The sequence below is a fragment of the Cydia strobilella genome, chromosome 26, assembly GCF_947568885.1.
Source record: "Cydia strobilella chromosome 26, ilCydStro3.1, whole genome shotgun sequence".
In the NCBI taxonomy this organism is placed as follows: domain Eukaryota; kingdom Metazoa; phylum Arthropoda; class Insecta; order Lepidoptera; family Tortricidae; genus Cydia; species Cydia strobilella.
This window is the reverse complement of record NC_086066.1, coordinates 8,226,167-8,250,933: the sequence shown is the minus strand read 5'-3', so window position 1 is coordinate 8,250,933 and position 24,767 is coordinate 8,226,167. Positions and strand designations below refer to the sequence as shown.

At 37.5% G+C, this 24,767-nt stretch overlaps 1 protein-coding gene across 2 annotated transcripts in view; it reads right to left on the bottom strand.

Moving 5' to 3' along the window:
* LOC134753372 (Kv channel-interacting protein 4-like) overlaps positions 1–24,767 on the bottom strand; it is a 53,849-nt gene that overhangs the window by 4,932 nt on the left and 24,150 nt on the right. For both annotated transcript variants that reach the window (XM_063689257.1, XM_063689258.1), the window contains exons 3-5: positions 5,964–6,085; positions 5,229–5,298; positions 4,549–4,619 (exon numbers count right to left, since the gene is read on the bottom strand). In XM_063689257.1, the coding sequence (XP_063545327.1) occupies positions 4,549–4,619; positions 5,229–5,298; positions 5,964–6,085 (263 nt within the window). The remainder of the gene's footprint in view (positions 1–4,548; positions 4,620–5,228; positions 5,299–5,963; positions 6,086–24,767) is intronic.

Genomic DNA, 24,767 nt, shown 5'->3' with positions numbered 1-24,767 from the left:
TCTAGAACGTTATAGCGTCAGCAATTCAAAAAAATTGTCCACCACAAAGAGGTAGTGGAAATGGCAGTCATAGGCAATCGTTCAAGCTATTCAATAAGCGGGAGGTGTGGTCACACTGCGAGCGGAAGCGGTTTTGTACCAATTCAAAAAAATTGTCCACCTAAAACAAAGAGGTAGTGGAAATGGCAGTCATAGGCAATCGTTCAAGCTATTCAATAAGCGGGAGGTGTGGTCACACTGCGAGCGGAAGCGGTTTTGTACCAATTCAAAAAAATTGTCCACCTAAAACAAAGAGGTAGTGGAAATGGCAGTCATAGGCAATCGTTCAAGTTATTCAATAAGCGGGAGGTGTGGTCACACTGCGAGCGGAAGCGGTTTTGTACCAATTCAAAAAAATTGTCCACCTAAAACAAAGAGGTAGTGGAAATGGCAGTCATAGGCAATCGTTCAAGCTATTCAATAAGCGGGAGGTGTGGTCACACTGCGAGCGGAAGCGGTTTTGTAGTTCGACAAAACTAAAGGGGCCCACTGACTATCAGTCCGCCGGACGATATCGGCCTGTCAGTTAGAATAAAAATTTGACAGTTCCGAACAACTGACAGGTCGATATCGTCCGGCGGACTGATAGTCAGTGGGCCCCTTTACTGCGTATTGACTTGGCAAGCGACAGAAGGTAGTGAGCGAAGAGCGTTTTCACATTGTCCGATCCGATATCGGACGTAGGATCCGACATCCGACATCCACAATATCGGAGTGTACTGGGACGCGCTTTCCCTTACGCCGGGATACGCACACAAATAAAAATTATCGTCCGACAGCTGACGGGGGTCCAACATGTCTGTTCTTTAATAGTTATCGTCAAAGTGCGGTCTAATAATTATGTACAGTCAAGGGCATAAATATATATGCATTCCCAGTTTCAAAAATATTGTGTACGCTCTTACACCTTAGACAATAAAGTCCACATATTTTTGAGCCATTTGTCTGCAAAGATATTATTGCCTTCGACTGTAAATGACACAGTTTTATTTAATTTTTAATCTTTATTGCACAAAAGAAAATACAATCGTACCAAAGGCGGACTTATTGCTTTAAGGCATTCTCTACCAGTCAAACTTTGGGAAAAGTAGATAATTGGTTGGCAAAACATGATGTTGTACCTAAATTACAAAATAAAGTATGTATTTTCATTACACAAATCATACAACTACACATATAGATAGTTTCAGAGACCCTGCGGTGTCAGAATGGTTGCATTTTTATCACCTGTCACTGTGCCTGTCACTTTCGCACTTACATACTTGTTAGAACGTGACAGGCATGGTGACAGGTGACAAAAATGATACCGTGCTAAGCCCGCTGTTCTACAATTTTATTACAGTATAGATCATTCCTAAAAATCCTAAATCGAAATGAATAAGATCCCCACATATGAAAAAACCTAACTAGGGAACAAATCAAATTATTTTTATAAAATATTGAAAAAATAAATAAATGGATTTGTGTTTTTTAAGTAGTCACAGTACTATATATAAATATGTCAAAATCGCGGGCGTATCATACTATCGGCAGCATATCAGAATCTTCAATCATGGGTGACGAGGGCTTTCAATGAAATGCAATAATCAACTCACAGTCTTTACTGGACAAGACTGATTACAAATCATAGCACACATGTTACATTTCTCTTTTTAAGCAAATCAGTGGATTTAACCCAGGAACCGCCAACGTCGTCATCTCCTCCCATTCGTTCTCATCAGAAGATTGATTGACAGCATCACTTCAATTGTTCTGGATTCTATTGTTTAGGCAGCGCCGCAGCGCACTCTATGACGACTTGGTCGAACGCCACTCAGGTGTACTGTAACACCCTAGTTTGCCCTATTTGTCAAAGATTGCGTGATAACGCCTATGAAAGGCGATAGATGGCACAACTCAGTCATTCTCCGACAAATACAAATAAACTGAAATACATATCATACACTAAAGAAAAAGTGACCAAGTCCGCCAATCCAGTGGTCTAGGTAGTAGGCAAGGCGTTAACCGCGTAAACTGAAGACGCGGGTTCGATTCCCGCCTCGGCCACCGGTGGACTTGCTCACTTTTTCTTTAGTGTATGATATTTATTCCAGTTTATCTTAAAAACCTTCGGTGAAATCCGCTCGCACTGGGCCGGGCAAACTTAATACCAATTTTTCCAATAGTTGGGAGCCCGCCAGCTTAGTGGGTTCGATTCTCGGTCCAGGCCGTTATTCACCCCAACAATGGTTAATACTAACGGAAACCACGTCTATGTATGTTCCATACCTATGTTAATATATAGTTCTACCTATTGTTGAACAACTAGGAAAAAACTGTTTAAGGCATAATATGTATAAGTTACTCTATGGTTTAGCATGTGCACTAGTGCTGCACTCTGGCGGCAGAACATTGCAGTAATATTCCCTATTAAGTAACCTCATCGTTTTTGTTTCAACTTATGATATGATATGATATGATATTTATTGGTAAATATTAACATTTACAAGTCATTTCTACAATTAAGCATACAATAATACAATTAATAACATTACAAAACATAATTATTACAATTAATAACAGAAACATTATTTCATTATTCTCTGTCTCAGGCAAAGTTTAATTTTAGACCTCGTCATCGCGACTTACTTGCTGCACCTAAAGCGCGCACTGCGGCGTACAGGCAATCACCACGGCTTCGCGCTTTGCACTACATCAACGCACTTCTCAAGCAATGAGGATATAATAAGATAGAGCGGTACTGTCATAGTAAATTTTGTAACCACTGTAAATTCACTGCCATCTATCGACATACTTTAAAACTGAAAATGAAGATTTATAAAAATACGTTAAAATGTATATAAATATGTATAAATGATTTTTTTATTTGCATTAATTATTTTTATATGATTTTGACCCATGTTCTTCCATTGATATGCGTTAAAATTATAAATAACAAACAAAACCGTCAACGCCCTCTATACGAGACTAGGCCAAAACTAGTGGCGCCCTCTGATCGAGAATAAAATTTTCGTGATTTTCGAGGCACGTTTTTTCCTTAGACTGTATCCATCTATTACGGAGTTATATCTATCTTTGTTCTCAAGTCAGCTCCGGACTGTGACGTTTTTGCCGGTAGTTGGAGGCTAATTTGTGAGGAATGCAAAAACCTTTGTGAGGCAATGGATGACCGTCCGTCCTCAGTTAGTTATTAATATTTCTTTGTATATTGTTTTATTTTGTGTATATACCTCGTTTCTTTGAATTTGTGTAAAAAAAAAAAAATGTCATACCTAGTCCCAGATTGTATGTACCTTGTTTGTAAGTATTACTTTCTGTCCTAAATTTCGCAGTGCATTAGTACCTACTGTAATGCTGTGTAATTTTTTTAATCAATAAATAAATAAAATAGTTCTACCTATTGTTGAACAACTAGGAAAAAACTGTTTAAGGCATATTTTGTATAAGTTACTCTAGGGTTTAGCATGTGCACTAGTGCTGCACTCTGGCGGCAGAACATTGCATTAATATTCCCTATTAAGCATCTATTAAGTAACCTCATCGTTTTTATTTCAACTTATGATATGATATGATATGATATTTATTGGTAAATATTAACATTTACAAGTCATTTCTACAATTAAGCATACAATAATACAATTAATAAAATTACAAAACATAGTTATTACAATTAATAACAAAAACATTATTATATTCCTATATAATTTAGTAGGTAAGCCAATGACCCGTGGCTATCGAAGAACTCGTCAATAGTATAGCAAGCCAATTCTAATAGTACGGCTTTCAGATAATTAGCTCCATGCATGAATTTATTTTTATTTTTGGATTCATAATTTATATCGTTGGAACACCGGAAATGATAAAATACTTTTGTAAACCTTAACATTATTTTATTAAAAAATATTTAAAATGTTGAAAATTTTTGAGCGGTTGAAACGCTCATAATTTTTGGCGCGAATTCGACAGAGCGTGATGACGTCACACGTTGGGCGGCCCAACTGACGTTTGCTACTAATGACACTAATCTGTCGAACGCGTGACGTCACGTGGCGTTTCGAGCGTTTCGCTCACTAGCTTTTCGCGACCAAATTTTTGTACTTTTTATTTATAATTTTAAGTAATTAAATGGTAATTTAAAAACGGAAATGCATTTGTAACATGATATAACGGTAACAAACATCCGAATAAAACATATTTCGTTCAAATATAAACTTCATGCATGAGGCTAATACCCCACAGTGGTGGTGGGAGGCGCGCGGAATGCTCACCACGCATTAGCTGCCCCTTTAGTAAATATATAAATATTACAGGAAATTTTAAATAAATGTAAAAATTGTAAAATAATTAAATAAACAGTTATACTCTGGCAAGCCAGCTTTGTCAGTAGGAAAAAGCGGCTTTGAAAAGTGTAGGTGCGAAGGATCGGCCTTATAAATTTTAAATTAGGTACGCGCTGACAAAATTGGTTTGCCAGAGCATAAAATAAAACCATTGAATAACTATTCTGACCTCAAAGTTGATTTTTCCGCTCTGCTTGTGTTTGACAGTGTTGAACACTAACTGGGCGTACTGCGTTGCATCTGAAAAAAAAAGTTAAATGTTATGTGTGTAGGTATGTGTAATGAAATGTGTTTGAGGTCGTAGCAAGGTCGCTCGATTTTCACCATCCGATACAAACGGAGTTAAATTTCAACTGTCTAGCTGTCACGGTTGAGATACAGCCTGGTGACAGACAGACAGACGTACAGAGGAGTCTTAGTAATAGCAAAAAGGATATAATGGGATAGAGCGGTACTGTCATAGTAAATTTTGTAACCACATTAAATTCACTGCCATCTATCGACACACTTTAAAACTAAAAATGAAGATTTATAAAAATACGATAAAATGTATTTAAATATGGATAAATGTTTTTATTTTTATTCGCATTAATTATTTTATATGATTTTGACTCATGTTCTTTCACTGATATGCGTTAAAATTGTTAAATAACAAACAAAACCGTCAACTCCCTCTATACGAGAGTAGGCCAAAGGTAGTGGCGCCCTCTGATCAAGAATCAAATTTTCGTGATTTTCGAGGCACGTTTTTTGCTTAGACTGTATCCATCTATTACGGAGTATAGATATCTTTGGTAATATGGTCCCGTTTTTACCCTTTGAGTACGGAACCCTATAAAAATTACTTACCACCCAGAGGAAAGAATTGACAGAAGATATGCTTGAAGGATGCCTCATCCACCACTCCTGACGGACATTCCTGAAATATAAATAAAAATAAATTAAATTAAATGTCTTTAACAATTCCGTAACTTAGTAATTAAGTCCGACTCACGCTTGACTGCAATTTCTCCTGTAATCTATAGGTAAAGAATGTAAAGATCTATTTTGTGTATTCTTTTCAAAATTTTAGACCCAGTAGTTTCGGAGATAAAGGGGGGAATGGTAATTTTATGCCTATTTTCTTGAATAACTTCTAAATTGTTAATCCTAAAATAATAAAAAATATATATTTGAGATTCTCACAATGAGCTATTCCATTTGATATATAACACGATATAGTTTTACGAGTTAATTTTTTATTTTTTTATTTTATGATTTATCCCCCAAAAGTTGCCCCCATTTAATTTGTTTATGTTACATGTCCGTCTTTGGGTCACAAACTTACATATGTGTACCAAAATTTCAACTTAATTGGTCCAGTAGTTTCGGAGAAAATAGGCTGTGACAGATGGACAGACAGACAGACAGACGCCCGAGTGATCCTATAAGGGTTCCGTTTTTTCCTTTTGAGGTACGAAACCCTAAAAGTAGGTGACTCGACCGTGACGTCACTTGCGCAGTTTTCATGTAGTTTCCATAGTTAGCCACTATGAAAAGTGGTTTTGATAGTTCGTAAAAAGAATGTTGAATGTGTTGGTATACCTGTTTGAACCCCCGGTACATGAGCTGAATCTCTTTGGCCGTGAACTTGGAGCCCCTGGCTAGCTCCTTTAGCCCCTCGGGGCGGTGCCGCGCCGGCCGGGAGGCCTCTTCACACTCTTCCTCTGTAAACAAATAGCAAAATTAAGGTTGAGATTCAGTTCCGACTGTAAAGATGTCTTGTATAAGTAAAGTTCATTTTGAACTGTAACCTTTACTTCAATGTATAATGATGCAGAAGATATCTAGTGATGTTAATAAAGAAATAAATAATAAGTAAACCGAAGTATATATATATATATATACCTACTGTTTGTTCTGTACTCTGTATGTAGTTATAACAAAAAAGTACGTATAAAATTGAAACTGCACTATTCGCCCACAAGCTGTCTTCGGTTTGGCGAAAATATGTGTCGTTTTCAAGTAAAAGGCACCACATTGTCGCTTGCCATAAAGACGCTCTGGCAGGTTTTTTGTATAAAGATACAAGCAATTTTTGCCCTTATGGTAAGCGACAATGTGGTACCTTTTGATTGAAAACGTCACATATTGTATACCTAATCTTAAGTATTTTTTTGAAATAAATAAATTAATTTAAGAAAATTGAGAATAATAAGGGAAAACTATAATGTCAGATCATATTGAACTTTATGATCTGAAATTATAGTTTTCCCTTAATTTTCATTTTTTTATTGTCTACTATTATATTGTGTAATGTACACAGCTGTAAAAGTAGGTTTTGCGGTTTTCAGGTGAATCATTATATCTTAATTATATTTTCTGACATGTTTCCCATAGGTCAATAGAATTTGTATTTTAATTTTAATTAATTTTAATTTTATTTTTAATTTTTTAATTTCAATTTTAATGATTCACTGCTTTTATGAGCCATGTTGCTTGATGAATAAAGTATTATTTATAGGGCTAAACATTATGAAGTACTGACATCAAAATATTCTTTACGCCTTTACAAGCTATTCGGCTTTATACGTCTCAAAAGAGCTTTCAGAGCTGAAAAACCTGTTTCCGCTCTTTGAAACTGTTTACTTTACTGAAACACAACATGACTTGAATATACTTGCTTGCTAGTGCATATACTTGGAAAAAATCGACCTATGCCGCCGTGGCCCGGTGGTCGAATGGCACAGGCACCTGCCGCGATAGCAGAGGACGCTGGTTCGAATCCAGCCTGGGCATTGGAGACCTTGGTCACTTTTTCCAAAGATAGATATAACTCCGTAATAGATGGATACAGTCTAAGAAAAAAAACGTGCCTCGAAAATTACGAAAATTTTATTCTCGATCAGTTGGCGCCACTACCTTTGGCCTATTCTCGTATAGATGGCGTTGACGGTTTCGTTTGTTATTTAACAATTTTAACGCATATCAGTGACAGAATATGGGTCAAAATAATAAAAATAATTAATGCAAATAAAAAAATCATTTATCTATATTTAAAAACATTTTAACGTATTTTTATAAATCTTCATTTTTAGTTTTAAAGTATGTCTTTAGATGGCAGTGAATTTACAGTGGTTACAAAATTTACTATGACAGTACCGCTCTATCTTATTATATCCTCTTTGGTCTAAGGAAAAAACGTGCCTCGAAAATTACGAAAATTTAATTCTCGATCAGATGGCGCCACTACCTTTGGCCTACTCTCGTATAGAGGGCGTTGACGGTTTCGTTTGTTATTTAACAATTTTAACGCATATCAGTGACAGAACATGGGTCAAAATCATAAAAATAATTAATGCAAATAAAAAAAAAACATTTATCCATATTTGAATACATTTTATCGTATTTTAATTAATCTTCATTTTTAGTTTTAAAGTGCTTGCTAGTGCATATACTTGGAAAAAATCGACCTATGCCGCCGTGGCCCGGTGGTCGAATGGCACAGGCACTTGCCGCGATAGCAGAGGACGCTGGTTCGATTCCAGCCTGGGCACTGGAGGCCTTGGCCACTTTTTCATAGTATAGTTTTTCTTAGTAGGTTCGGTTTGACGACCGCTCTGGCATAGTGGGTAGTGACCCTGCCTGTGAAGCCGATGGTAAGTAAGTAAGTAAATGCACTTACAACCCCTGGTGTTGCGGGTGCCCATGGGCGTCGGTAACCGCTTACCATCAAGCGATTCGTCTGCTCATTTGCCTCATATAAGCTTTCCCTTATTTATTTTTTACATTGTGTTTACTAGTCCATCTACTGGGCCTTACTGAAAATCAGCGTCGCGGAGTGTGCCATGTTGGCTCACACCGTGACACCAAGCTGAGTAAGGACCATTTAGCGCAACCTCATTCTGTTTAATTATTTCTAGTTTTAGTCTTGTTATGTTGTGCTAATAAATGCTTTTTCTTTCTTTCTTTCATATAAAGTAATGTTCTATGTATAAGATAATAATAATGTGTTGACATATAAAATACTTCTATTTTACCAATAAAAGTTTGATTGATTGATTGATTGATTGATATATTATTAAAAAAAAAACCCTTTGCATAAGAGCGTTTTCACAATGTCCGATCCGATATCGGATGTAAGATCCTACATCAATCAATCAATCAATAAATCAATCAATCAAATGTTTTATCCGCATCAGGTCAGGACGCGGCGGCGCGCCCGGGCGCCGTCTTTAGCGGTCACGCACACTAAAACAAGCATTATGCCTACACATACGCACACAAACAAACTGGTCCGACAGCTGACGGGGGGCTCCGACATGGCTGAATTTACCAGAAGCGCCTTTCCGAAATCGGATGACGTAAGGCGCTCATGACAAAAACAGCTGCAGGAGAGTGCCATTGGCATTAAGTTCGCCTTTTTTGCGTTATTTATCGTTTTTAGGGTGCCGTACCCAAAGGGTAAAAACGGGACCCTATTACTAAGACTCCGCTGTCCGTCTGTCCGTCAGTCTGTCTGTCACCAGGCTGTATCTCGTGATCTGTGATTGCTAGACAGCTGAAATTTTCACAGATGATGTATTTCGGTTGCCGCTATAACAACAAATACTAAAAACAGAACAAAATAGAGATTTAAGTGGGGCTCCCATACAACAAACATGATTTTTGACCGAAGTTAAGCAACGTCGGGCGGGGTCAGTACTTGGATGGGTGACCGTTTTTATAGTTAATGGTACGGAACCCGCCGTGTGCGAGTCCGACTCGCACTTGGCCAGTTTTTTAGTAACAATGATTTATTAAATGCACAAATGTGACGTTTTCAATCAAAAGGTACCACATTGTCGCTTACCATAAGGAAAAAATTGCTTGTATCTTTATACGAAAAACCTGTCAGAGAGTCCTTATGGCAAGCGACAATATGGTACCTTTTACTTGAAAACGACACATATAAATACAGAGAAACACATATATCTTACATTTTACTAGCTTCCGACATCCGATATCGAATCGGACATTGTGAAAACGCTCTTAGAGTTCTAGTTCTAAAAGTAGTCGAATTTCAATTGAACCGAATATTAATCGTAACTCCGTTTCGCTCAATGAGAAGAGTTTGTAAGCACTTTCGACCACAGTGCGAAAACTCCCGAACTGCGAACCGTGGATTACCCCTCACTAGATACAGTGTACATCGATTAATCCAACTTCGAACAAAAAACCGGACAAGTATAATCGTGTGATTGCGGAGCTCCAGTGCAGTCTATTAAGCACATAATCTACTACTGCCTCAACTGCGAATCATGGATTACCCCTCACTAGATACAGTGTACATCGATTAATCCAACTTCGAACAAAAAACCGGACAAGTATAATCTGATTGCGGAGCTCCAGTGCAGTCTATTAAGCACATAATCTACGACTGCCTCAAGAGGAAATATACCGGAGTTACCCTGGACCTGCTCTGTCCTGATGTGAACGCAGCCCGATGGGTGAAGAAGCTAGATGTTAAATTATAGATGTTAATTATGACTCAACTACTCTACTCTAGTTTGGTAGATAAGTAGCAACAATTACTGTACCTCTTTTTTAATAATAAATAAATTGTATAATAAATAAATAAATTGAATAAGCAATTAATTATTATATATGCGACCAGTATATTATAAGCCATACGATTAAATAAATAAATCCAACTACGAACAAAAAACCGGACAAGTGCGAGTCGGACTCGCCCACCGAGGCTTCCGCACTTGTTAGTATTTGTTGTTATAGCGGCAACAGAAATACATCATCTGTGAAAATTTCAACTGTCAAGCTATCACGGTTCATGAGATACAGCCTGGTGACAGACAGACAGACAGCGGAGTCTTAGTAATGGTCCCGTTTTACCCTTTGGGTACGGAACCCTAAAAAATTGGTTTAGTTTTAGTTACTTAATAATTTACTTCAATATATAAAGTACCTAGATATGAAGATCCTCGAAAATTTGATCGAAACATGTCGAGCGTTTACTCGACTTACTAATACAGGTTTAAAATAATTTTAATTTGTTTGAATCCCTCGGGAGTTTTATAGTTAGAACGATTGACATCTTAGCTAGGCCCCCGGGAGAGTATGCTCACGGCGCGATTCGGAAATAGCTGTTTATGCAACAATTGCGGAAATCATCTTTACGCACGTGTATCATACAATGTTTTACTATGCATTGTGCGAGTAAATAAAAAAAACATATAATGGCAAATAAGTTTAATTATTAAAAAAATTAAAACAAAAGGCACTAGTGCGAAGAAGTGCTCTTTTCCGCACTAGTGCGAGAAAGTAGCACCATATGTACTGTAAAAAAAATGAAAACAAAAAGCACTAGTGCGGAAAAGTAGTACTTTCCGCATGATATGGCTCCGTAGGGAAACGCACTTTTCGAGCACATGCATTGTAAATGAATTAGAGATTCACTAGATATGAAATAGTAAAGATATGTGACGTCCACGGGTAAAGGTACCTTATGATTTGCGGCGCTATGCGACGTAAGCGCCAGCCGCCATAAGGTACCTTTTGCCGTGGAACGTCACATCTTTACTATTTCGTATCTACTGAATCTCTAATTGATTTCCCGATTCGCGCCGTAAGCTCCGTCTCCGATGCTCCATCTAATGGATACTGAAGAGACTACTTAGCTAACTCGTAGCGCGTAGCAGCTACGCCGTAGCAGTGCTACGAAGTTTTTACGAATAATTTTGCTTTGTAGGAGCCGGGTTGCAGGGAGTTATTGTTATTACTTGCAAGCTAATTGTAAAACGATACGCGGGCCAATTCGAACAATGATCTAGATATCAACTAGATATCCACTTGATATGAAACAGAAACGATAACGAGATATTAAAGTCATGTCAAATTTGACATTTCCGCAATTCCGAATGTCCTCTTGAATGATCTCTTTAAGATTTGCTTAAGATATTACTTAGACATCCAATGGATATCCCAAAACGTCACAATAATTGTAGCGTGAAATGACAATTGGTTTCTCGAATCGAACTGTAAAAGATAACTAGTTGAGAACTAAACTATAACGTATCTATTAGATCTCGTATTGTTCTCGTATCTAGTAATTATCACGTTGTTCGAATTGACCGGACGGACTGCGGGTTGTTGGTTGTTGGTTTGAAAAATTCTATTTAGTACCGCGTTTTTAGGGTTGTCATAGTACAGCGGTTCCTAACCTGGGGGTAATTACCCCCGCGGGGGTAAAACTGGCATTTTACGGGGGTAAAACTGGTATTTTACGGGGTTCAAAATCAAAGATAAAAAAGACCTACCTATAAGAAAGAATATTAATTATTATGGAGGGGTAAAATCGAATTCCCTAGTTAGTCAAAGGGGTGTCAGTACTGAAAAGGTTAGTTAGTTCGTTTTTCATGAAATAAAACTATGAAAACGGATTATATCGCGTATATTGAATTTATAATACATCCCGACATTTCGAACCCTTTACAGCGTTCGTGGTCAACGGGTGACTGAGGAAAAATTACAAAGTGCAAAAATACCCTTTGGCTGTGCTGAACACCCAAAGGGTATTTTTGCACTTTGTAATTTTTCCTCAGTCACCCGTTGACCACGAACTAAAATAATACCCACATACTAAAATAATGAACAATCATAGACTATAAACTTTAAGGCTGGTTGTACATGCAAAATCGGTTCATAAGGCTAGTTATACACTACAATTATTTTCAAGTAAAGATATATATATATACGCGATAAAAAAAAAGTTAGTAGTAGTTAGTAGTTAGTTTTTATTGTATATAAGAATCAGGTTACATTGCAGGTCGAATATACAATTACACGTTAAGTTACACTGAGACTTTATCTTTTCAGGTGTACATACATTTGAAACACATATATTTATACATTTATCTAAATACTACACATACTTATGACAAACTTAAATAATCATTAACACAGTAAAAACATTTTTCTATAAGCCACATTTTTGTGTTTCACTTGAATAGTTTTAAGTGGCCCACTGAATATCAGTCCGCCGGACGATAGCGGCCTGTCAGTTAGAACAAAAATTTGACAGTTCCGAACAACTGACAGGCCGATATCGTCCGGCGGACTGATAGTCAGTGGGCCCCTTAAGATCCATGTCTTTAAAACAATCCGGCAAAGATAGATATAACTCCGTAATAGATGGATACAGTCTAAGGAAAAAACGTGCCTCGAAAATCAAGAAAATTTGATTCTCGTTCAGAGGGCGCTACTAGTTTTGGCCTACAGTCGTATAGATGGCGTTGGCGGTTTCGTTTGTTATTTAATAATTTTAACGCATATCAGTGAAAGAACATGGGTCAAAATCATAGAAATAATTAATGCAAATAAAAAAAATCATTTATCTATATTTAAATACATTCTATCGTATTTTTATAAATCTTCAGTTTTAGTTTTAAAGTGTGTCGACAGATGGCAGTGAATTTACTGGGGTTACAAAATTTACTATGACAGTACCGCTCTAGTATAAGTTACTCTATGGATCCGGTAACTTGTTATAAATTGTGATACACATAATATAGGCGTTTTTTGCAGTGAGTGACAAGTTTACATATGGCTTAGGCAATCTATGTTTGTATTTAGGTCTAGTTTGTAGTTAGCAACCACTGTCATAGTAGTTAAATAGTTTTGGTTTTTTAGACACTTATTTTTCGACTCCTAAACCGGTAAGGTGACCGTGGCCAAAACACAGGTTTGCCCATTCGCTTTCATATAATATCAATAAGGATGGGATGTCGAAGTGTCGACATTCGTTCGCTTTCTCTCTGCTGAACTTTAAACAACTAATAATATCTATCTATCTATACATATTATAAAACAAAGCCCTCCGCCGCGTCTGTCTGTATGTCTGTGTGTCTGTATGTTCGCGATAAACTACGGAACGAATATTCACGCGGTTTTCACCTTCACCTACCAATACAGCAATTCATGATGAAGGTTTACCTATATATTAAGGTTTACCCGTGCGAAGCCGGGGATTATAATACTAGATTTTGCCCGCGACTTCGTCTGCGTGGACTTAGTAACCCCAAGAAGAGTAAGAATAGCGCCTGGAGAAAGTCTTATAGCAATTATTCAATTTGAGCATATTATGCACACAAATTAGCAGACACTTCATTAATTATCTCAATTCCACCCCGCTTTTTACTTTCTTAAGGGATGATTTTCGGGATAAAAACTATCCTATGTCCTTCTCAGGGACTCAACCTATCTCTGTGCCAAATTTCATCTCAATCGATTCAGCGGTTTAAGCGTGAAGAGGGAACACACAGACAGACAGACAGACAGACTTTCGCATTTATTTATAATATTAAATAAATAAATAAATAAATATTATAGCACATTCTTACACAGATTGACCAAGTCCCACGGTAAGCTTAAGGAGGCTTGTGTTATGGGTACTCAGGCAACGATATATATAATATATAAATACTTAAATACATAGAAAACACCCATGACTCAGGAACAGATATCTGTGCTCATCACACAAATAAAGGCCCTTACCGGTATTCGAACCCAGGACCATCGGCTTCACAGGCAGGGTCACTACCCACTAGGCCAAACCGGTCGTCAAATAATAATTAAGTATGGATAGTATGGATATGACGCTAGTAGGGTTGCGAAACTCCTCCCTTCGGGCAAACTCGGCTCTATTCGGCTCAGCATTGCTCCGAGCAATTATTAGGGTTGGCACAACTTGACGTCCCTTTGCATGCACGACCACAGATAAGATAATGACCTGAATTTCGACAACCCTAAATAGCCGAAAGGGATAGTGCCATTAGAAAGGGACATCATGATTCGACCTTGAACCGCTGCCAAACTTCGGTTTTGTAGGAAGTATCCTTTCTGTACGGTAGTACTATTATTTATTCTGTGACGCTAGTGAGATTGAATTTGACATAACGTCAGCGTCAACTGTGTATGACATTATTCACTTCGAAATCCGTAATTGATAGACTGTTGCAATAACTGCGTGACAGCAGATGTATATGAAAAGTTATTGTTTTTTATGCTGTCAATGTCACCATGGGCACAATATATTTACAGTACATATGGTGCTACTTTCGCGCACTAGTGCGTAAACGAGCACTTCGTGCATATGTCGAAAGTTTAAATAGCCATATGTACTGTAAAACGTTGTACGATACACGTGCGAATAGGTAATTCGCAACTCGTGTCGAATTAAAACACTCCCTGCGGTCGTGTTTTAATTTATCGCCACTCGTTTCGAATTTCCTCTTTTCCGCACTTGCAACATTCTATGGAAAAAAAAAATTCACATTTCCGGAATTTTTTAAGGTGACTGAACTTATCGATAGCTGAAAAGTCGATAAAATTCAACGTTCCAACTCTATTAACGTTTGATTTTTGCCATGAGCAATTCCGCCCTCTGCTAAGGATAATCTGTCAATCATTACATTATGACTTGCAATAATTATGTCAAACAAAGGGATCCCGTCTAAATAATATAAAAATAAACAGTGATAGAAATAGACTTTTTTTTGTTCCCTCTTGGCTGTCATTCCGTGTCATCTTTCAGCGACAGTTGACATGACAAAACGCTTAGTGCAGAAGGGGGGCGGGGGACACTAGAAATATAGTTAGTAAAGATGGTAGCGATTTCTGTTTTGTTGTCTGGTAACGTGCAATTTTTTTTTGAGCGAAATAAATTAAGGCTTAGTAGTGAATATGACTCATTTGATTCATTACTCTAACTGAATTTGGCTACGGAATCCCAAAAATTAAGTCAAAATAGATTAAACAAATTTTTATCAAGCAGAAACGTCTGCGAGACGTCTACTATGAATTTTTCCTTTAATATAAAAAGTTCTATATATATTAAATAGGTAAGGTGTATAATAAAGAGTAATATATAAAAAACCGGTCAAGTGCGAGTCGGACTCGCCCACCAAGGGTTCCGTACTTTTTAGTACCTATTTGTTGTTATAGCGGCAACAGAAATACATCATCTGTGAGAATTTCAACTGTCTAGCTATCACGATTCATGAGATACAGCCTGGTGACAGACAGACAGACAGACGGACAGTGGAGTCTTAGTAACAGGGTCCCGTTTTTACCCTATTGTACTCGTAATACTTACATCATTTGTCAGCCATAATAAAATACAAGAACAATTTTAAAAATGGCTACGGCTTGTAACTCCATAAGGATTCCATTCTTACCCGAAAATAGAAGCCGTCAGTCTTGTAAGTTATGACTTTGTTTATACGTGGTCACATCGCGTACGTGCCCTGACTATTGAGTGTGGAACACCTCGTATAGACTGCATTTGTGGTATAGACAATTTTATATACAACTTAGTAGGGTCAAGGAGGAAACAGTGGCTCGGTTGAAAAAGGCCGGGTACAGTGGCTCACTCAACCTAATGTCAACACGAAAGAGGCGATATTTGGGCGACTGAGCCACTGTTCGAGATGAGCCACTGTTTCCGCCTTGACCCTACCCTTGTAAACATTATAGGTCAATTTTACACAGATCCACTTAGTCTCACACTGAACTCAATTAGCTTATATATAGGTTATTTAGAAATACTTACATATATAGAAAGCACCCATGACTCAAGAACAAATATTCGTGCTCGTCACACAAATTAATGCCCTTATCGGGATTCGAACCCGATACCTCCTGATCAGGTGCACATTCGAATAGGGGATTTTACGCGAAACTCTGCGTAGGGGGCGCCATTGCCCCAATCTGAGGGTCTATCGCGAAACAAGCAAATCGAAATTTCGTTATCTAACATGTCTGTCACTCTTGCATATTCAAACGATAAAGAAGCCGATAGCGAAATTTCGCATTCGCGTTTCCCGGTAGATCCTCTGTAAACAAACCGCCTTGATGCATCAATGTCATATTTTTATTATCTCTGAAAACTTGTCAAAAACCTGTTAAAGGTACAGTATGTATAAGTTACTCTATGGTTTACTAAAAAGGCTAGTGCTGCACTCTGGTGGCAGAACATTGCAGTAATGTTAGCTTACTCATTTCTCTATGCTGAGATTTAAAATAACATATTGTATATTTAACTAGGTCCTATCATGTTCAGAAATGTGTAATGGCAACACGTTTCACGCTGCAGTGGACTTTTACGTGACTTGGTTCTAAATTCATTCAGACATTTGTAAGTTTTCCTTTAATATTACTTAAATTTATATTTGACTTCATATTTTACGTTGTGCTATAAGTACTGGCTAGTAGAATCTTGAGCGTTACGAGGGTTTTAAGGCCAGATGGTTGAACAAACTCTGCTACCGAGTGAAATACTTTTTTTTACCACACCAATTTATAAACATTCCAATCAAATCTAAATAAACGTCATTCAATATTTGTCATTCAAAATTGTCATTTAAAAGTCAAATTCTACCAGATATACGCCAATAAACAATACAATCTAATCTAAATGAACGATTCAATATTTATCATTCAAAATCGTCATTTAAAAGTCAAATTCTACCAGATATACGCCAATATACATTCCAATCAAATCTAAATGAACGTTGTTCAATATTTATCATCAAAAATTGTCATTTAAAAGTCAAATTCTACCAGATATACGCCAATAAACATTCCAATCAAATCTAAATGAACGTTATTCAATATTTATCATCAAAAATTGTCATTTAAAAGTCAAATTCTACCAGATATACGCCAATATACATTCCAATCAAATCTAAATAAACGTTATTCAATATTTATCATTCAAAAATTGTCATTAAATAGTCAAATTCAACCAGATATACGCCAATAAACATTCCAATGAAAACTAAATGAACGTTATTCAATATTTATCATCAAAAATTGTCATTTAAAAGTCAAATCCTACCAGATATACGCCAATATACATTCCAATCAAATCTAAATGATCGGTATTCAATATTTATCATCAAAAATTTTCATTTAAAAGTCAAATTCTACCAGCTAACATAAGAAACTCAAAATTAGCATGAAATTACATTTCTACTCTTGTGGATAAAATACAACGTTATCATCTATTTTTGAAGAAAAGAGAGCCTTCACAAGCTGTGGTACAAAATAAATTATTATCTGTACAAAAGTCTCAATAAAATTTTCTGTCACGTTGGAGCAAATAATAAATGGCATCGGAGTTTCCAATTTATAATTTCTTATATATAATAGGCCTTTTCATCTGTGTCCGATGTTTTAAGCAGCATTCCGGTAACACCTGCGTTCGTGGATGTGTAGCCCTATGCGGGAGAGGACCCCTCGTTCGTGGCTGTGTAGCCCTATGCGGGAGAGGACCCCTCGTTCGTGGCTGTGTAGCCCTATGCGGGAGAGGATCCCTCGTTCGTGGCTGTGTAGCCCTATGCGGGAGAGGATCCCGCGTCCACACACGCGGCAGGTGTATGCTCCCCCAGGTGGGCGGGGGGAGGCCTGCTCGTGGCGCCCTAAGCATTTGAAAGAGATAATTTCTTAGTGTTATGATAAAGCCTGGCAAAAGGACCAGTCTGAAAATCAACGCTGGGTATTACCTAGCATATGTTTGAGACTCCTTTTACCAAATACTAAAAATGTACCATAGTTAAAGTTATTATATTTCCTTGCTGTACTGCTTTTGAGTTCTGGTAATAAGCGTATTTTTATTTTATTATTTATTTGGACGTATTTTTGCAAACGGGAACCACGGGAACGGGAACTCATTGAAAATCGAAGCTTAATGTTAAAAAAACCGGACAAGTGCGAGTCGGTCTCGCCCATATTTGTTGTTATAGCGGCAACAGAAATCATCATCATCAGAAAAAATCATCTGTGAAAATTTCAACTGTCTAGCTATCACGGTTCATGAGATACAGTCTGGTGACAGACAGACAGACGGACGGACGGACAGCGGAGTCTTAGTAATAGGGTCCCGTTTTTACCCTTTGGGTACGGAACCCTAAAAATGTAGTAAACATTTGAATGAGTATTTGCAATAATATCGCCTTAGCGCCTGTCACTTTCGCAATTACATACTTGTTAGAACGTGACACCGTGAGCCCCACTTAAATATTTATTTTATTCTGTTTTTAGTATTTATTGTATATAAATACATCAGTGAAAATTTCGACTGTCTAGCTATCACAATATTACGCGTTCGAATCAGTAAGTTTACATCATTAGTCCTTTTGAAACGGAAATGTAAACCATATAACCTAATCCTGAGCTCAAAAACCAATTACAAGCCAAATACAAGTGGACTGACAAGCGGACAAACAGTAATATTAGATGAGGTATACTCGCGGTCGCAAGTGTACATTTACATTGGGCAAATACCCAAGTTTTGGGTCAACATTACTGGAAACTCATTCCGAAAATAGACGCTTTTTAAAACCCTTAATTTTACGGGAGTAAACTTCCATTGCCGCTCAGGGCATATATAAATAAATAAATAATAAATAAATAAATAATATTATGGGGAATTCTTACACAGATTGACTAAGTCCCACGGTAAGCCCAAGGAGGCTTGTGTTATGGGTACTCAGACAACGACTTATATAATATATAAATACTTAAATACATAGAAGACACCCATGACTCAGGAACAAATATCTGTGCTCATCACACAAATAAATGCCCTTACCGGGATATACAATACCGGGATATACAATACCGGGATATATAAATACTACCCATGGATACTAAAGAATCGATAACAACTTTTATAATGGACAAAATATTTACTAACGTCATCGTGCCTGTACGTAATCAAAACAAATATTATTCATCTACATACTGATAATTGTTAATACATCATCATCATCATCATCATATCAGCCCTTTATCGCCCACTGCTGAGCATAGGCCTCTCTTCCAGTACGCCACTTGTCCCGGTCCTGAGCTAATCTCATCCAGAAGTGACAAGCATGGGGTTCTTCAAAAAAGGAGTGTACAGGTTTTTAAAGGGTCGGCAACGCGCGTGTAATATCTCCGGTGTTGCAGGCGTCCATAGGCTACGGTAACTGCTTACCATCAGGCGGGCCGTATGCTTGATTGCCACCGACGTGGTATAAAAAATAAAATAAGACACATACATAAGGGGTAGTTTCAAAGTAGTGACCATTACTGACAAACTAACCGAGTCACGGCTAAAGTGGTACGACCATGTACTTAATGCGTAGATCCGAAGACCACGTCGTGAAAAAGTGCCTTTCCACGGCTGCGTATGAAAGAGGGAGGGAGGCCGCTGACTACCTGGATGACGAATGTCCAGAGAGACATGAAGTAGCTCGGCCTAACCCGACGACGCTTATCAGCGGATCAAGTGGCGGCTCAGGATTAAGAAAGCCGACCCCGCGTAACGGGAAGTGGCGAGGAGAAAGAAGAAAAATCATTTGATAACTCCACGCAGACGAAGTCGCGTTTTTTAAAATAAATTAATAAAAGCGTTGTCTCCTTCTTCTTCCTGCCTCTGTCTCACTTCATCAGTGGTTGGGCCTTCTTGTGCATCGGCGCCAGGATATTCTATCCCGGGTTGTCACTGGTGGGAGCTTCTGGGCTTTCAAATCCTTTTCGGCGGTTGACCACCAAGTGGCTGGTGGTCTGCCACTTCCCGGAAATTCCCGGTTCTCGCCATACAAACTCAGTACCGGGAGCAAACCCTAGCCACTTCGTCTAGGTCCTGTATTTATGTTAAGTACAGTCTTCACAGAGTAGGTATCATCGCAGCGCATAACATGTCCATACCAGTGGAGCCTACTTTCTCGGAGTTTTTCTGTTACTGGAGCCACTGGATGAACTCCGGATATGTTCATTCATTACCCTGTCTATGCGCGTAACTCCACCCATCTCAGCATTTTCATTAATAAAATAATATAATAAAAGCGTTGACTACGACTGTACATATTTCAGGCGTCTCATACAATATGCATGCAGCCTAACGATTCCTAATGGATTACATATACGACCCAATATCGACTTTATCTCGTTTACAAACAGTCCAAATTTGCTCAGCAATAAATGAACAATAGGCCGTTCTATGTGACAAATAGGTTTGTTTTTAGATCGTATTGATTTTAGTTACTCAAATAGGAAGGATGATATTGTTTCTTACGTTGGATTAAAACGTCTATTTAAGCAATTGAGAAATGTCATAGAACTTACGATACTTAAGTTTTTATTTGTATATATGACATTCATCATCATCATCATCATCATCATCATCATGATCAACTCTATTTCCTATACCATAGGTTCAAATTTCAGTGGCAATTTTTTTAGGTACGTTTGGGCCTTAGGAGGATATGTAAATTGCATCTTGCCGTGTAGAAGTGCCCTTGTGGCCTATTTGATAAATAAATGTGGTATTTTCTATAAAAAGGGACCTTATTGTCGATGGCGCTTACGCTATTATAAACGATGCTCCGATATAAATACAATGCCGCGCGACGCTGTACGGCGTAAGCGCAATCGACAATAAGGTCCCTTTTCATAGAAAATGCCCCAAATGTCGAGTTCGTGTTTTGAGTTTGAGCTTGAGTAGTTTCGGAGCAAATTTTCTGTGACAGACGGACTGATAATGTCGACAGAGAGACACACTTAATCTTGTAAGGGTTCCGCTTGTTCCTTTTGAGAAACGGCACCCTAAAATTACAAAAAAAAGTATTAAACTAAAAAAAAAACATCGTTTACCTTTTGCCATTAAATAACCTTAAATAATAAATAGAAATATTCTTATCACAAAAACTTATCATTCCGAAGCGCGAAATTTTCTTTCATTTATTTTTAGGTGTAAATATTGTGGTTCTATACAAAAGAACGTCTTAGACAAAACCCTTCGTTTGATAAGACCCCTTGTTCCTATTTTAGGCGAGTCAAGGTCTCAGAATATTCGGAACCATTATTATCGAACGTGCTCACACAATTTCACGAGATTTTTGTCCAAAGATGATAGATGTCGCTCCGTCCGGTAAAAAGTTTTCGACTCTCACGTAGGTACGAGAATTCTAGGCCAATAGGGAATATTACGCGAAACTCTGCGTAGAGTGCGCCACTACCACAATCTGAGGGTCTATTAGTCATACCTGTTATGAACAAAATGCTGCACTTCACGATAAAAGGAAGCCGCTTTGCACAAACATTTGAGCCAGGTACGATTCGTGGCGGTTATTTTATTTAACCTAGATTATTATAAAATTCATTCATTCAAATCATTCATTCATTCAAACCGGTCAAGTGCGAGTCGGACTCGCGCACCGAGGGTTCCGTACTTTTTAGTATTTGTTGTTATAGCCGCAACAGAAATACATCATCTGTGAAAATTTTAACTATCTAGCTATCACGGTTCATGATACCGCCTGGTGACAGACAGACGGACAGTGGAGTCTTAGTAATAGGGTCCCGTTTTTACCCTTTGGGTACGGAACCCTAAAAATGACGAGGCCTGTTGTAAATATCATCATTGGTATGATTGGGATGAAACATGTTGCTGATTGTAGCCACCGGACGAAGCTTGCGTTGCGGATTAAAAAAAAATTGATTTTGACCTGCTTAATATTTTGTAAATTAAGAGAGCAAAGTATTATAGCAAGTTTAGAAACTATCTACATTGCAAATTACAGTCAAAGTAAATAAGAAACTTCACAAAGTAGGAAAATATAATGTCCGAGGAACTAGACATAAGGTGTGTTCGGGCAATTCCGGTGAGTTTTTAAGCGAATTGGACTTTAAAGTCACGAGTTAGTTATGTTTAATTGGATAATATAGATCTTTATAAGCTACCGTGAAAAATCGAAATGTGGTCCAATGCCACACATAGTTGTTACTTCACGGTGGGACTAGTAACAACTATGGTTCAAAGGTAATAAAGTAAGTCGGTAATAAAGTATCATTACCTTTTTTTGCTCAGCTATACATAAAAATCCAAAATTCCCCACTGAAATTTGAACCTATGGTATAGGAAATAGAGCTGATTTTGCGTTGTGGGAAATTTGAACGAAACAAAGCAAAAGCGACTGTTCCAGTTGATGAATTTAGATAAAATTTGGTGGATAAATGATAGAATTCCCTATTCTGTATAATATAAGCACAATTTCAACGTATGAAGACATCCTCTGATTACGAAAACGTATGGTATTGTCGTAACTCAATGGGAAATAATACGTACCTTTTTTTTTGTTATCAAATTGGGATTTCGTATTTATTCCGCCCAGACTTAGCTCTTTAGAATTACCTTTATCAAATTCCGATGAAAATAAAATCAGCTACAAATAAAAAATAGACCATTAAGCGTTTACGGAATAACCTTAACTCACCTTACATATTTCATGGAAAGTTGTGTTACAACTTTATTTAACTAACTATACAAGAATGCTTTACGAACTTTAAGTTAGTCCATCTTTTCCTTCTGCAAGTTTATTTAATTAAGAAATTTCTAGATTTAATCCCTGTCCATATTAATATTATAAATGCGAAAGTGTGAAGTTTAAACCGCTGAACTGATTTAGTTGAAATTTGGTATAGAGATAGTTTGAGTCCCGGGGAAAGATATAGGATAGTTTTTTTACCCCGGTAATCATCCCTTGATATAGTGAAAAGCGGGGTGGAATCATGGTGGAATTGAGATAACACACATACACTTTCGCATTTATAATATTACATGTGGTATTTTCGATAAAAAGGGACCTTATTGTCGATGGCGCTTACACCATTATAAACGATGCTCCGATATAAATACAATGCCCCATATTCATAGAAAATGCCCCATATATAGTATGGATAGGTTTTCGCGGGCTTGGTTTCCGCAACTCGACGTCATATTATTGCGCCTGTTTGCGTGACATGTATATGGATTATCCTTTTTGAAGTCGGTTTTACTTTTTTTTAGGGTTCCGTAGCCAAATAGTATAAAACGGAACCCTTATGAATTCGTCATGTCTGTCTGTGTCTGAGTGGTAAAATGTGTCCCCCCCCCCTGTAACTTCTAAAATAAGAAAATGATAAAACAAAAAAAAAAATATATGATGTACCATGCAAGATTCCACCGAAAATTGGTTTGAACGTGATCTAGTAAGTAGTTTTTTTAATACGTCATAAATCGTAAACCGCAATTTACCTTTCATTCAATCAACTCGAATATAAAAATAAAAAAAATAAAAAGTACGGAACCCTCGGTGCGCGAGTCCGACTCGCACTTGGCCGGGTTTTTTTTTAAAGATAATCTCATTTCGCAACGGGTTATAAAATAAGAATATTGGAAGTGTTCGGGTCTCGAATCATAATAAGCCTGCGGTTATTTGAGTTGGGGGAACAAGGGGCAATAAAGCCACTGTGGGCTTTCACCGCAAAGATTTCTACTATTAGATAAATAAAATAGATTTATGCGGTATACGGTGGGTAAATAGGATGGGAGAAGCGGCAGCCGAGTGGATCTGACGTCCGATTTTCAATCCGTATTAGGTCGCGTATTCAAATCCTGGGGGCCGATTTTTGAACTGCGTTCGCTTGATTTCGTGTTCTCCCTTTAATGATATAAATATGCCTACTAGGCATTTAAATTATACAAATTGAATTGAATACAAGTCAATACCACGGGATTCCTAATTTATATCGCTCGTATTTCAAACATATCATTTCGCCGATTTCCACAGATTTTAGAGTGACGAAATCGAACGCTCGTAATTCAAAAATAGCCCCCCTAGCTCGTACCAATGAGTTTTTCGGAATGTATGAACGAAATATCATTTGATATTTAATACTAGCTATTCGGTGACAAAATCGTGAGGAAACCTGCATAAGTCCCAGCATTTACACGTAATTATGATGTCAGCGACGTCATTATGACGCCATAATTACGTCATTATGACGTCGCTGACGTCACTTTGCTACCTGGGGTGCATATGTATGAAAATACGCGAAGAAATTGTTCAACTTTGATGCCAAATATCTCGAAAATGAACTTTTAAGTAAATATGGGATACGATATTGCTTAAAACCGTTGCTGTTATGATAAGCTACAAATAACATTAGAAAACTAAGGGATTCAGATCGAAGGTCATTGGGGCATGGGATCCCCTTCAGAGTGAGGCCGCAAATTAGTTACGCCGGCAAGTTTCTTGACGGTGATAAATCATTGAGTATACAGCCAGACTACAGAATACTGTAGGCACAGAATAAGTAATAGTCAATAATATATAAAAAACCGACAAAGTGAAGAGTGCCGTACCATTACGCAAAAAACGGCAATAAAATCACGTTTGTTGTATGGGAGCCCCACTTAAATATTTATTTTATTGGTTTTAGTATTTGTTGTTATAGCGGCAACCGAAATACATCATCTGTGAAAATTTCAACTGTCTAGCTATCACGGCTCATGAGATACAGCCTGGTGACAGACGGACAGACGGA